Source organism: Pan troglodytes, chromosome 1, assembly GCF_028858775.2.
Source record: "Pan troglodytes isolate AG18354 chromosome 1, NHGRI_mPanTro3-v2.0_pri, whole genome shotgun sequence".
NCBI lineage: Eukaryota > Metazoa > Chordata > Mammalia > Primates > Hominidae > Pan > Pan troglodytes.
Window position 1 is genome coordinate 97,075,188 of NC_072398.2, and position 15,487 is coordinate 97,090,674.

Consider the following 15,487-nt stretch of genomic DNA (forward strand, 5'->3'; position numbering starts at 1 on the left):
TGCCCTCCATCAACCCATTCTCAATGCTACTGCTACAAAGACCTTTCTAAAATGCAAATCTGATTATGTCATCATCTCCTGCCTAATATCCTATAATTGTTCTCCATAGCCTGTGGGATAAAATCTACCTTCTTTACCTTTGCTCATAAAGTCCTTCATGATCTCCCCTCCTTAGTTCTCCCAACTTCAGCTCTCATCCCATTCTACCTCACACCATATACCCAACTTGTCCAACAGGATTTGTCACAAGCACCACCTTCTCTAAGCTACCTTCCTTAAGCCCAATATATGGGTGAGGTGTCCCTTCAGTGAGCTCCCATAATGCCCTCTATCATAGCCTTTATTATCCTGGGTTAAAATAATGCATTGACCTGGATGACTCCCTGACCACACTGTAATCTCCCAAAAGGTTAGGATCACATATTATTCCTCTTTATATATCTGATTCTTTGCACATTACAAGTGCTTAATTAAGGCTTGTTGAACAAATGAGTGATTGAGTAATGGCTGAGGATGGCCAGCTGTTAAGGAAAGTTTACAACTGACTGACAATTGTACATTTAGCAATAGAAGGTCACTGTAAGCTTTTTTATCAGAAGAATGACATAAATGAAAATAATTAAGGAAGAATGATTTGATAATAGAGAATATGGTACAAATTTGTCACCACATGAGGGACACTGTATAAATCACTAAACTTCATGAGCGTCAGTAGAATGGAGGGCTCATTTAAAAGAGTTGGAATATCATTATCTGTGGTGCCTACTTCATACAGTGTTGCAAACATAAAATAAAATAAAATTTTTGAAAATGTTCTGAATCCATAAATCACTACACAAGTGTAAGAAATTATAATTATGCAAATAAGAGGTGTAGCCACCAAACAGTTTTTAGTAAAACCCAAAACAGCACGGCATAGTGAAAAAGAGCATGGGTCAAATAACAGCTCACCCCTTCATTATCATGTAACTTTCAGCAGATCATTTGGCCTTTCTATGCCTCAGTGTCTTCATCTACAAAATATGAATACTACACTCATAGGTTTATTACGTTATTTTTGTATCTTGTGTATAGCATGACAAATGGAAGGCATTCAATAAATTATAGTTTTCCTTACATCATTTTTTTTCCTTTTTTCTTTTTTTTCTTTTATTATTATTATACTTTAAGTTTTAGGGTACATGTGCACAATGTGCAGGTTAGTTACATATGTATACATGTGCCATGCTGGTGTTCTGCACCCATTACTTGTCATTTAGCATTAGGTATACCTCCTAATGCTATCCCTCCCCCTCCCCCCACCCCACAACAGTCCCCAGAGTGTGATGTTCCCCTTTCTGTGTCCATGTGTTCTCATTGTTCAATTCCCATCTATGAGTGAGAACATGCAGTGTTTGGTTTTTTGTCCTTGCGATAGTTTACTGAGAATGATGATTTCCAATTTCATCCATGTCCCTACAAACGACATGAACTCATCATTTTTTATGGCTGAGCAACCACTCTACACTTGTTCTTATGAGATATTATCCCAAGCCTCTGACACAGGGACCAGAGCCCAGAGAAATTGGGGTAGGTAAAAGAGTTGCACCTACTGAAACTCTTATTAGTACTTAAGTAGGAAGAGAAGTGGGAAACTCTTGGCAACTAAGTGAGAACTACAAGGAGATAATGGGGTAAATGGTGCTTTAGATAAATGAATTACATCAAAGATTAACAATGGTTGGGAGAAGGTAACAAAACAACCTTGGAAACTGATTTCCAAGCAGGTAGGTCCATGGGAAGGAATTGACAAAAGGCGTTGGGTCTGGGAGTGAGGTCAGGTGGGAAGAATCTCTCACTCACATCCCTCTTTCTCTCTTGTGCCTATGGGTCACCCTGTGGCCTCAGGCAAGTCCTTCCAATCTCTGCCTCCATCTTATGCTCTGAAAATGGGCGTTGTGATAGCCAAGCACAGTAGAAAACTAAATGGCTTGTCTTCCTGACAGCACAAAGCTGCTGAGATGTCAGATCCTGATGGTCTGAGATAAAGAATATCCTAAGGTGCCAGTCCTGGAGTTCCTGGGCACATGGTAAGAAAAGGCCAATGGAAAAACAAATCTCCAGCAATATTTCTGAATTTCAGCAAGTGGGTATTTACTAAAGTTTAATGAAGAGACATTATCCCAAGTCCTAACACTTAGTAGGAAAAAGATTTAATGCAAAAAATGTAAAATAATCAGACCGAATACCTCAGAGTCACAGAAACTGATTATCAATTGACAGACAATGGAAAGAGAACACAAAATTCACAGCATTCACAGTGGTTTCAAGGAAGGAAATGTTCCACATGAAGACTTGTGAAAGTAAAAAGGCTCTACCAATTACACACATAGGAATCTCTTCTTGACCTCACCTCTCTCTTCATGGATCTGTTCCCAGGATTCTGCATTTAGAGACTAGAGAAAGAAAAAGAACATGAAGAAACTTAACATTTCTCCTCTTGCTTTTTTCCTATAAATTCAAAAGTACCTTAGTTCAGCCATCTATCAGTTTATGATCTCATTCCTTCTAGCACACCCCACTCTCCACCCCAGAGAGGAAGCCAGAGTCATTATTGTAATTTTATAGACAGACATCTGGGGCCCAAAGGGTTTAAGTGACTCATGTAAGGTCACAGAGAATAGCAATTTCTCAGCCAGACCCATATCCAAGACCCCTGGGCTCTCAATTTATCACATGGCCAGCTAGAATATATTTAAAAATTAACAATTGCTGAAAAACAAATTTTTACATCCTGATGCCATCTTGTACAAAAAAAGTACACAAAGACCATTCTTGTTATTTTGAATTATTGATAAAAATGATTTCAAGACATTGTCCATAATATAGTACAATATATATCACTTGATATATGCTCCTAAGGTCTCCATGGTAACATATGTCCTAACACATACCCTATAGTCAAAACTCACTTATTACGTCACAGTTGGTGTAATGGGACAGGGCCAAAAAGAAAAGTTCAGTTCAGAAGACATCTAGTTTATTTTCTGGGTTTGCTTACAAATTCATATCTAAATAGTTTATGCAGTAAGGAAAATATTTCACCTGTGCTTCCTATGAGAATTTTGGAGACAGCATTTTCTCCTGTTCTATGACTCCAAGGAACAGAACGAAGCCCAGGAAGGAGCCACAGAAACAAGGAAGTGTAGAGCATGCTGCCTGTCTGAAAAAGGCATGCTCAGTTGCATTTTCTCAGGGTGTTCTACAGAATGTCACTATCAGAAGATAGGTTGGGGATGGGGAGGGGAGAGACAGTCAGTGGTCCACGAGTTTCAGAAATGCTTTATCTATAGACCCCCTTTGGAAACTCACCACATACACCCTATACATGCACAATAAACAAATAAATAAATAAATAACTTGTTTCAATTTGCTTAATCCCGAGTTCCTAAATTTAGATAAAACTAGAGCCTGAAGTACCTGAATACCTAGGAAGATCCCATGAAACTAGTGTCTTAACCAGAAACCTATGAAGTATAAGACATTATTATGATACCACCTCCAAGCAAAATAGAGTTACCTTGAGCTCCTCCAATGGCCTCTAATGAGTATTATCAGAACCACCCACCACCTGTGCCCTTCTCTAATTCTGGAGAAGGGAACTTGGAATCACTTGTTCAGGACCAATTCCTTCTTTTGGAAAGTAGAGGAAAAGAGGGTATGTAAAAAAGGGAGAACCAAGAAGAGAGAGAGGAATGACAGAACCCGTCTACTTTTGATTCACTGAATTCTTGACAGCAAAAACAAAATTCATATTGGAAGACAAAACACAAATTTCAAACCACAAAATCTACTACCTTCCATATCTGTAAGGTACCATTTCATTAGCTCTAAATCTCCATGGCTCCTATATCAACTAATTGATTGGCCTAAAGGAGCAGATCTCATCTGTCCAATCCAGCAAGTTAGAACCAAAGCTCAGCCGCTGGGTGACCTCTGACAGGCAACTTAACCTCAGAGTGGCCCCATTTCCACACCTGAAAGCAGAGGAAGTAGCCCTTCTGTCAGACTGGGCTGGATAGGGAACAACTAATAAAAAGAGGTTCGTAAAACCCTTTGAAATACAATCAGTGTCCTGTAAAAACTTAATAATTATAATTAAGCTGTAGCTAGAAGTCTGCGAGGTCCACACATGACAGTCAGCAGTCATTGTGCTGGTATCTGATAAGAGGACACCCTCTGCTCCGGTGCCATCAGCTGCACAAACTGGTCTTGGCTGTGTCTGATTTCTTCACACAAAGTTGTCAGAGGAAAAATATTGCTGCAGTCAATTTGTTTTGATCTAATCATCACCATGTTTCATTAGAGATAAAATCCTGCCAGCCTCCTAAAGATCATGAACCTCCGTTCCCTGTGGCTGGGGGGACCTCCTTCATGAAACTAGCACCTGCTGCAGAAGCCACCCCACTGTAGAGCATAGGTTTGTTCTAACCACATCAGAAGGGGCAAAAGCACTCACCAAACTACAGTGGGGGTGGTAAAGACAATATCTTCTAACTGGTACTTTCCATAGCAAATTATTATTATCTCCATGCAGGCAACAAGGAATTAAAGTAGTAGTATTGAATAATGGTAGAGTGTGGGTTTTAGAGGCTGACAGATCTGGATTCAAATTCCAGCTCTGCAACTTGCCAACTTAATTGGCCTTAGGTAAGTTACTTAGCATCACAAAGACTCAGTTTCTCCATCTACAAAATGAGACTATTCATGCTTACTATACAGGATTGGTGTAAGAATTAAATAACAGAGACAATAGTTACTTTTGTTTCTGGCTTATAGTGATTGATGAAGATAATAATGATCACAACAAAAAATAGAGTCCCCATCACCACGTCTCATAGGCCAAAACTTCCCTCACTAAACTGGAGATGCAAGGCAGAGGTATATTTGGCCATATTTGAGTTCTCAGAACCTGAACCAATGTCCATTAAATTTGATTAGACTGAATTGATCATATAATGCTCAGTGCAGAAGATCAGGATGAAATATGTCAGATGCTTGGATTAGAAAGGTGAGGTCTCCAACCCAGTTAACACGGTGAAACCCCATCTCTACTAAAAATACAAAAAGTTAGCCTGGTGTGGTGGCACACACCTGCAGTCCCGGCTACTCAGGAGGCTGAGGCAGAAGAATCGCTTGAACCTGGGAGGCGGAGGTTGCAGTGAACCGAGATCATGCCACTGCACTCCAGCCTGGGTGACAGAGCAAGACTCTATCTCAAAGAAAAAAAAAAAAGAAAGAAAGAAAGATGAGGTCTCTTTGCTCCTCACCCCCACCCAGACGGAGAAGGCAGCACCATGGGAGCACCCCCACCCCCCACCGCAGCCCATCACCCACCTCATCTTTGACATGGATGGCCTTCTTCTGGATACTGAATGGCTATATTCAGTGCTGTTTCAAGAAATATGTGATTTCTATGAAAAGAAATACAGCTGGGTTGTAAAGTCCCTGGTAATGGGTAAGTAGGCATTAGAGGCAGCACAGATTATAATAGACATCTTGCAGCTCCTGATGTCCAAGGAGGAACTGGTGGAAGAAAGCCAAACGAAGTTAAAGGAAGTGTTCCTTACAGCTGTGCTCATGCCAGGGGCTGAGAATCTCATCGTCCACCTGCAGAAACATAGCATTCCCTTTGCCATGGCCACCAGCTCAGGGTCTGCCTCATTGGAGATGAAGGTGAGCTGACACAAGGAGTTCTTCAGCTTGTTTTCTCACATTATGCAGGGAGATGACCCCGAAGTACAGCACAGCAAGCCAGACCCCAACATCCTCCCAGCTTGTGCCAACAGGTTCTCTCCCTGTCCTCCTATGGAGAAGTGCCTTGTTTGAAGATGCTCTCAATGAGGTGGAGGCAACCCTGGCAACCGGGATGCAAGTGGTCTTCATTCTAGACAGAACCTTGAACTGAGACTTCAGGAGAAAGGCCACCCCGGTGCTGAATTCCCTGCAGGACTTCCAGCCTGAGCTGTTTGGTTTGCTCCCCTATGAGTGAGAGGGAGGGCCGCCCCCCAGCCCACTCTCATGGTCCACACTGCTGGGGGAAAGGGAAAGGAAATCAACAACTCCCAAATCCCAGACTGCACAGTAATTTTAGCTTCCTAAGGTTTGCCTTTCCATCCTGTGTTGGCTTGCCCCACTCTAAAGTGTTGATGAAATGTGGCTTGACAGTTGAGAGAAACTTAGTAGAGACGAAAACAAAGCCCAGAACAAAAATCGAACTGGAATTACCATCTCAAAAACCAAGCTGATGGAGTATGTGATAAAGTGAATGTACATGCATATATATATATACACATATAGATATAGATACATATACATATACATATATATATCTCAGTATGTTCATATGCATATAGGCATTACATGTATATGTATGTAGATATATGCATATCTGTATATGTAAGATGTATACTTTTCCAAGAGAAAATGGAACATGATTTCTCTTTTGTTCTAGTTTTTCTGAAACCCCAGCTGGAAAAATGTAAACTATGTATGCATATAAGTATATGCTTCATGTGTACATACATATGTATTATATATATATTTATATCGATCATCTGCATCACTCTCCTCAGTGTTGATGTCAACATGCAATGGCAACTGACAAAGTGAGATGGTAGTTCTGGCTGGTCTGCAATCTGAGTGGGAAAGCCATGTTTCTGGTGAGCACTAAGAAATAATTATCCTTATTAGTTAACATTAAAATTCTTTTTGTGACCTCAGAATATCTCTGGATTTTCACTCATCGACTGACTCCGAGCCACATCATCTATAATTTGTTGTTAGTGTGAACACAACTGTAGCATTTATCTGGTATCTACATTGTTATCCACATTGGAGAATGTTTTCTACCTCATAATAACCATTTGCCTCATTTAAGAACACTGATTGCCTACACTTTTTGTAAAGAAATATAATTTGATTTCAGAATGTATACTTAGTGAGACTGAGTGCCCAGGAACACTTTTGGAATCATTGATCAGACATTGCACTTCTGTGATTATTCACTTTTATAGATTTACTCAGTCTTTAGAATTTGTCTATGATCTGTCAGAGAAAAATGGTGATAGCCATGGAAATGGGGAGTGAAGAAGTGCTGCTCAGTTGTGGCTCAGCCATTCCCTGTGGCCTCTGCCCTTTGACGTCCTTGAGCAACTCTTCAGCTCTGGAAGTTGTGGACAAACCATAGGAATGCATGTGTGTGTCTGGTGGAGTGACTGTGGATGACAGGCCCTGGCTATTGATTGATTGTGCATCAATTTAGCAAATTCGATTTCTCATTCCTTTTTTTTTTTTTTTTTTTCTGAGATGGAGTCTCGCTCTGTCACCCACGCTGGAGTGCAGTGGCATGATCTCGGCTCACTGCAACCTCCGTCTCCTGGGTTCAAGCAATTCTCCTGCCTCAGCGTAGCTGGGACTACAGGCATGCGCTACCACACCTGGCTAATTTTTGTATTTTTAGTAGAGACGGGGTTTCACCACCTTGGCCAGGCTAATCTCGAACTCCTGACCTCAAGTGATCCACCCTCCTGGGTCTCCCAGGAGTGCTGAGATTACAGGCATGAGCAACTGTACCCAGCCCATTTCCTCATTCCTGATGGCCTGTATACATGTCTGCACTTTGAATTCTCCTTCAAACCAGTTGTAATGTCTCACAGTTTCCCTCACAAATTGAATTAGTTTAATAACATTTTTAAACACATGTTTAAAAAAAAAAGAAGAAGAAGAAGAAGAAAAGATGAGTTTTCTTTCATAAGCCATTGAATACATGTGGGCAAAACCAGTTCACTTACCCTCTCCTAGGCTGATGCCCCAGGCAGTTTCCTCACTGAAGCAAATTCTGCTTATTCAAATCCTTATTTGAATAATAGTAGCAGAGGAAGTTCAGGCTGGCTCAGATGATACTCTTGGAATTGCTTTTAAGATACAGATACGAAACCAATCCCACGGCAAAAATCATTTCTCCAACCTCTATTTTTAATCTCTAAAAAACCGCACTGATCAGGCCAGTGTAGGAAGAAGTAGGATATTAATTTTAATATCAATATCCTACCAAATATTAATAGACTGCTCTTGCCTTCCTCATCCTCACTCCCACCTGTTTTGTCCCAACAATCTAGCCAATCATTCAGTACTTTCAGAAAGATTTTTAAAAATAAAATTGTACCCTCTCTCCATCTTATGGCTTATTGCTACTTCTCTCAAGTGTTCCTTTTCTACTCCATCTCTTCTTCCCAATCCTGCTATCAAAAACTGACTTCTTCTGAACTCTTACAGGGCTACTTTCTAGTCATGGCATTTGCATATAGTCTTGTATATGATAAATAAATGCAATTCATTCGTTCTTTCAATTAACAAATATTTGCTGAGGGCCTGTTCTCTGCCACTGGGAACACAACAACAAACAAAACAGAAGTGGAACCTGCTTTCGTGGAACCTGCTTTCATGGAACCTGCATCTTACTGTATTCAATTCCTTTCTTCCTGAATGGATGGATGGTTGAAATCAACTTTCTCTTCTGCAAGGTCAACCCTTGAAAGGATCAAGGCAACATGGCCCTTTGCGAAAGAGTGATAAAGTCTCCACTATAGTCTGATGGTTCAACTATCTTTTTCTCAAAATATGCTTTGCCCATTCCTACTCCCCATCTTTCCTCACACTGCCTGGAATGCCTCCATTTCACTTGGCCTGCCTGAAATCCACTCACCCTATCAAGAACAACTCCCATCTCCTCCCTGAAGACTTCCTACACCACTTCACCAAGGAGTAGTCTCTTTCCCCTTGTAGAGCACTTGCGAATTATAACTGAACGTCACAACTACATCATACCTTCTGAATGCCTTGAATGGGTCTTTTCCAATGCTCTATACTCTTTCACCTTCCATTTATCAGGTTCTTAATGAAAGTTTTTAATTAGCTAAGTAGCAAGGCAGTGTGAACATTCATGGAACAGATGAGGATAAACTATCTAGAATGATGAACTCAGTATCTAGGGCTTGTATTCAGAGACTTTCAAAGAGTTTTGCACCTTGAAAAACACAACAAAAGAGACTTTAAAGACTAATTTTGAAATGTTGGCCCTGAAAGTATGGATTACATTTATATTAGAATAACTGAATTTTGACTTTGAGAAGTTGTAATTATTCCCCATTTGTCATATCTATAGGATGTGGTTCACTTCAAAGATCAAATTTGTGCTGCCAAAAGCATGTTTTTTATAATTTAGGAAATACTCTCAAAGAGCTGGTTGTAGATGAGCTATTAGTGGTTCACCCTCTGCCCAGAGCTAACAGTGAGCCCACCGAGAGCCCAGAGCCAGGCTGGGCTTAGACACCCAGAGAAGAAGTACCCACAGCACTCTTCATCTGCAGATAAGCAAGAGCCTCAGAAAAAATCTGTAAAGTTCTAATCATACATCTGACAAAATAGCCAAAAGACTAACACTTATTGTACAACCACTTTAGTGACTGTTAAGGTTTTTTAAGGGTCATTTAACTTTATCACACTTAAAAAATTTTATTAAAAGTGTATTAAGTGCCGAGTATCCTGCCAGGTACAATATAAGCTGAGTAAATAAAATACATTATTGTCTTCTCTTTATTTCATCTCCTTTCTCTTGGAATCAAACTTTTATTTTAAATGATTCTATGTATTTAATTTGTAATAGGTAACATATTCATATGGTTTAAATATTAAAAAGTATAAGAAAGTATACAGTAAAAAGGCACTTCCCCACCCCTCTCCCTACAGGTAACCACTGTTGTTAGGTTTGTTTGTTTGTCTAATTCTTACAAAATATTATAGCATGTACAAGGAAATACCAATATACAGTCTTATTTTTGGAATTAAACCTTTCTTACCATAACATATCCCACTTCAAATCATTGGGAGGTAGGGTGGGGTGCCTCCTGCTACCATGAACAATGCCTACAGTAGAACAGAGGGCTCAGTAAATGCTTATGGACCAAGACAGACTCACTGAGAGAAGAACCAAGAAGGACACAGCCTATTTTCTGCTTCTTTACCAATACTACTATGAACTCAATCAGATCCTCACTTGAGGGAAAGGGACACAGACCTTGACTGGTTCCCCTTGAGGTCTCTTCATCCCTGTCCTATTTCCCTACCTGAGATTAAATGGTTTTGAGAGTGGGATGGGAAAAGAGAAATTTAAAAAGAGAAGAGAAGAGAAGAGGAAATAAGGAAAGGAAAGAAACTGAAAAAAAGATGCTAAGGGAGATGGGGAAGGCAGAGCTCCAGAGAAGCATGCACCACTCTGAGAGGAAAGATCAGAAGGAGGGAGACTCAACACTGCCATCCACCCTACTGCCTTGTTCCACTGCCATCCTTACTTCAGGGACAGAGTAGGATTCATGGTGCTGAAACACCCAAGATTAGGACTGAATAATTATATCATGACATGAAGCAGTTATAGGATGCCTGGACCTGAAGAAAACATTTCAAGCTAGATTGGGACAGGCCTGCCTGTGCTCTTTTCCATATTTGGGAGGCCATGGCCTTTATTCCCACACCCAAAGTATGTATTATGTGTGAAGCCTCAGTTCCAACCTTTTTATGGTATGCCTTTTTGTCAGAAGTAAAATCTCTTCGAAAACATTTTTTTTCCGTTCTTCACACAAATCCTCTTATCCCAAAGAGTAACTTACAATTCTATTAGAGCCACATCTAAGTCCAAGAAAAATCTGGAATGTCACACAGCACCTCTACACTTGAGGAGCTATGGCCCTTCTTTCATATTGCAGTTGAAAACCTCTTTATAATAGACACCATAAAGCCTCTATGGCCCAGTGAAAGATACCTGCTTCCTTAATTCACAGTATTAGACAAATGATAAAAATTCATTTGTACCATTTAGTGTGTCTCCGTGAAACTGAGGAGCTGCTGGTTAGGATAAAGACACTGTTATAGAACAAAGAATACAAATCACTTGAAATCTATAACCAGTTTAACAACAAAGACAGCCAGAAGCCCTCTGCTACTCTGGGTGAGAGCAGGACCAGGCAGATGGTAGAAATGCCCTCCCTGGCACCCATGCCCAGTCACCCTGCATGGCATGATGTAAGATGAAAGCATCTGCTGACTCTCAGAGGTATAATTACCACCAGGGTGGGGGTGTAATTAAAGTAAAGGTAATTTACCTTAAAGAAGATAAAAATTAAGGATTATTAATGATCATAATAATTAGCTCTTTTATATCTAAGAATCACAAAATGCTGTAAAAGCCACAATTATCACAGCTCCCCTCTGAGGAAGAGATTCGTATCTTACAGTTCCTCATTTAACAGTGGGATGAAGCAATGGGCATCAGGGAAGGCAGAGGGAGGTGGAGTACTGCCTCCTCTGTCATCTGTCCTGTAAGTGGTGAAATTAGAAAGAGGCCCCAGAAGGGCTGACTCTTATTAAGGTGAGTACCCTCATCCCAAGCCATCACGCAAACAGATAGTCCATCCCAGAACAAGTGATTCATCTCATTCTGGCCTGTTGGCCATTTAAACTGCCACAGTGCAATAAAATTATATATCAGCAAGCATTTTTTAAAACATCTAGTAGAAATAAAAGATATAGCACCACCTTCAAGGAACTTAAAACCTAATTGAGAAGACAAAACAAGCTCCCATTAAACTAGAGAAGAATATGAAAATTACACATTAACAAGTACTAGATTGTATGATGCTGACTATGTATGCTGTGAGGGAAAAATTTTAATTGAAAGATCATTGCATGTAAAGGTCAAAGAAGGTTTTGGAGAGGAGATGGAACTTCTCTGGGGCCTAAAAGAAATTAGGTTTTAGACTGACAGAGGTGAGGTCCAGGAGGTAGGTCAATGAATAAAAATAAACAATAGGAAAACTTGAAAGATTTAACACATAATTTTTTAAAGAAGTCTTTGATGGTGAGGTATTTGAAGTACCTTACATTTTTTCAAAGCCATGTAGAATCACCCTACTTTGAACATTTTCCCAGAGTGTCAACATCGTAGTTCACGTTGGGTTCTGGAGAAGTCCATTAGGCTAAAGATGACAATAGAACCTTCTCTGCTTTCTCTAAATTTTCATTCTGGAAGTTATCCAGTTGAGCTGAGTCAGGGCCTGGGCCAGGTAAATGCCACAGGATGTCAAATCTATTCTCTTCTTTTCCTGGGTTCTAACAGGAAAAAATAGGAAATGAGCCCTTGAATGAGATAAAGACCAGGAAAATCTAATACTCTTAGTCCTTTATGTGTTTGTTTGTTAATCCAGCAAAGCCCCACCCCTAAAGATTTCAAAAGTGACAAGCCTTCATATTGATATAATATTAAAGCATCTAAGTGATATAAATTGTATTTTCTTTTTTCAATTCTTCTGTAATAAAGAACTCAAGTCTCAACGTCTAGTGCCAGGATAATACTATAGCTATGCTCTGGACTGATAAAGAAGGGCATTCTTGTAGAAATGGAGCAGGGGCACCTGGGTCATTCCTGGGCCAGTCAGTAGTATTCTCTGACCTTTCAGTGTCTCAGTCTCCAGTCTTAAAAAACAGTGATATTGGAGCTTTTCTAATGGAGCTATTTCAGATTATAATAATATTTTTATTTTTTAATGGTCCACAGTAAAGGAACACTACTACATTACAAGAATTCCCAGTTGGTCTTAACTAAAAATAGACTGAACCAATTTGTTAGGATTTGATATAATTTTCTACATTCTTTAGCATTTACCAACATTTTGAAACACTAGAAAGCCATGGAAACTATTTCCCTGTCCAAACCTTATGTCACAGACTCCTTTTAAAATGATATTCTCAAATAATGACAGTGTGTAAAACAAAAGAACATTATGTAGCAATGAAGCTACTTCACCAGGAGAATTTCAAACTTGATTTTGGATTTAGCATATGAATCTACTTTACAATCTTTCTGATGATGGACCAAGAGCAGGAAGGGAGGCCAATTCTCTTAGGTTTATGCAGGTTTTTAAATATTTTCCCTTATACTGAACTGACTTTAAATAAAAGTGGGTAGGAGAACCATCACTGAATTTAAGATCTAGCTTCATTCAGAGAGGAGAAAGGGTTTTTCTATTATAATAAATGCAATTTGGGGTATTTTTTCAAGGCTGTTCAAAAGCATGGTGATGGGGGGAATTGCCATTCTAACTATAATTTTAGAATGGTTAATGCTACTTTTCCCTTTATTTTCATGGAACCTAAAAATTTCCAGTTCCCTTTTGGGTTTATTCACTATAGGAAAGTAATGGAGTCATGTAAATGCATCCCATCACCTGAGCTGAGGTTTCCCAATAGATCACACACAGGAGGATACAAACAAAAGCAGACATAAGGCAGTCCTTGCCCAGGTTATTCCTTGAAGAACACTCATACAAAAGGCTAGTGCCCTCTGTGAGAGAGTGAGCTTCCATGATCACATGATTGCAGTGTGGTCAGTGCTTATGATGGTCCTATCTCAGAATCCAAAGAGTAAGAGAGCTGCATAAAACCCTAAAAAGAAGGGGAAAAATGAGAAGTCTTCACCCTTCACCAAGGAATTGCCACATCAAGTTTGTTAATTGAGCCCAAGAAATAGTGACAGTTCTGACAGTCCTAGGAAAACCACTAAATTGTAGACTTCAGTGTTGAAGTCCTTAAGAGGCATAAATTAGCATTGCTTATAATTGTCTTCCCATTCCCTGTCACTTCTACCTTCCTCTGTACCCCACATCTAGGATGGCAGCAAGCGAGGGGGCAAATAGAGTTCAACTCCATTATCATTTAGACCAATCTGCACATAAAGAAATAGCCATCAAGATTTAGATTCCAAATTTTCACTCATACCATTGAAGGACGTTCAGTTGCCTCAAAATTCAGAAAACCAACACTTGCCTCTGTTGGACAAAGAAGGAGACAAAAGTGCAGAGAAGCCATTGAATCATTTAATAGTCTTCATAAATTATGAACCAAAGTTTCATATAGTCTGAAATGTAAGGAAGGAAGTCACTGACAACCATGGATAAAATCCAATTCCTTACAATAAAACAGCACTGAAATTTGCAAATGATCAACCAGATTGAGAAAGCCCTGATGGATATAATGGGCTAGAATGACCAATTACCTCAATGTACTTCCAGGAGAAGCAGACTCAAGTGTTTAGGTGTCATAACCATTAGTAACTTAGGCTGAGCAGGATGATTATATCTACAATAATACATTACACCAGCTCTTTTTCCCCAGGGGCATCAATATGCTAATGAGAAAACTAATGAACAAACTTCATTTAGGTTTAATGTCTCTAAGAATGAAATTTCACAGATTTCAAGTTTTCTTATGAACGGTTTAATAAAAATATATTTCCAAGGTACCCTTCCAAACTTTACTGAGGAGGCAGTCCCCAATCTGTAGGAAAACCATCATAAGACCCGGGAGACAAATGTAAAAATTTTTCCCACCTGCATTTTTAGAGAAGAAACTAACCAATTCTTTACAGCTCTCTCATTGCCCTAGAATTGAAGCAACTGCTTCTGGCAGGGCTTATGAGCAGCTCACCATGGACTGTCACATCCCATGGAGAAATTAATTGGTTTTCATCACTTTATTTCAAAGTTTCTGCTTAATCCCAAACTAGAGATTGTATCTTTTATAAAGCAAATGGCTTAGAGTTTACTCCTTTGTAATGAAGTAATAATCAATTAAGATTGTGAACATTTAATACCTTTGTTTTATTATTTAACTTACTTTTAACAATTAAAGAAAATTGGAGATTCTGCCAAATATTCTACCCTCCCATGTTAGGTGGGGCTGGTACCCTGACTGTCAGGAGGCAAAGTCTGTGAACTTCGTGCCAAATAGCTACGTGAGCAAATAGTGAGATAAACAAGCCATTTGTGGAAACAGAGGTGGAGCTGGGCTTGGTTAGGAATGAATCAGGCCATCCCACAGAGTGGGTGTCTCCTTCCCAAGTTGCTTTCCAGGGCACAATTAAAACCCCTATAAAAGGCCCAGCTCCCAGTTACCCAGTACACTTGCCTGTGGTGTCAGCAAGCACTGTCGACTTCTTCCTCTGGTGAAGTGGGTAAGTCCCATTCTGTGGGATCGTGGTCTTCTTTATGATTCTCCATTTTTATAGCTATTTCAGATGTTGGGATATGGGGGGAGGTTCCATGTGCCAGAAGGTATCAGTATTTTGCAGGGATAAATAAACTATCACTAACTCTATCCCATCTTCTTATGGTTGGAGCCATCACTTGAACTGAAGCATGACCCTTCTCCTTGGGCTCTGAACTCTATACTTCTGCACATCAAGGATGATCATGTGTGGCTCTGATAGGGTTCATCTTCCTAAAAACTGCTATCTCAAAAGTTTGCCAGCCCTCTGTTCTCTTTTACATTGGTTCTACCTAATATGGGCCATCTTCATACAGTCACAGCATTTAAGGTACTGGAGTTGAGAAGTACA

General features: G+C 39.7%; 1 protein-coding gene and 1 pseudogene across 1 annotated transcript in view; one reads left to right on the top strand and one right to left on the bottom strand.

Moving 5' to 3' along the window:
• Nucleotides 1-2,113: 2,113 nt before the first annotated feature.
• Nucleotides 2,114-15,487, bottom strand: part of LOC134808764 (putative neuroblastoma breakpoint family member 7) — a 133,275-nt gene continuing 119,901 nt past the window's right edge. Inside the window, exon 6 of the mRNA XM_063797415.1 lies at nt 2,114-2,435. Coding sequence (XP_063653485.1) covers nt 2,429-2,435 — 7 coding nt within the window. The 3' untranslated portion in view covers nt 2,114-2,428. The remainder of the gene's footprint in view (nt 2,436-15,487) is intronic.
• Nucleotides 5,362-6,031, top strand: LOC107968395 (pseudouridine-5'-phosphatase-like; annotated as a pseudogene).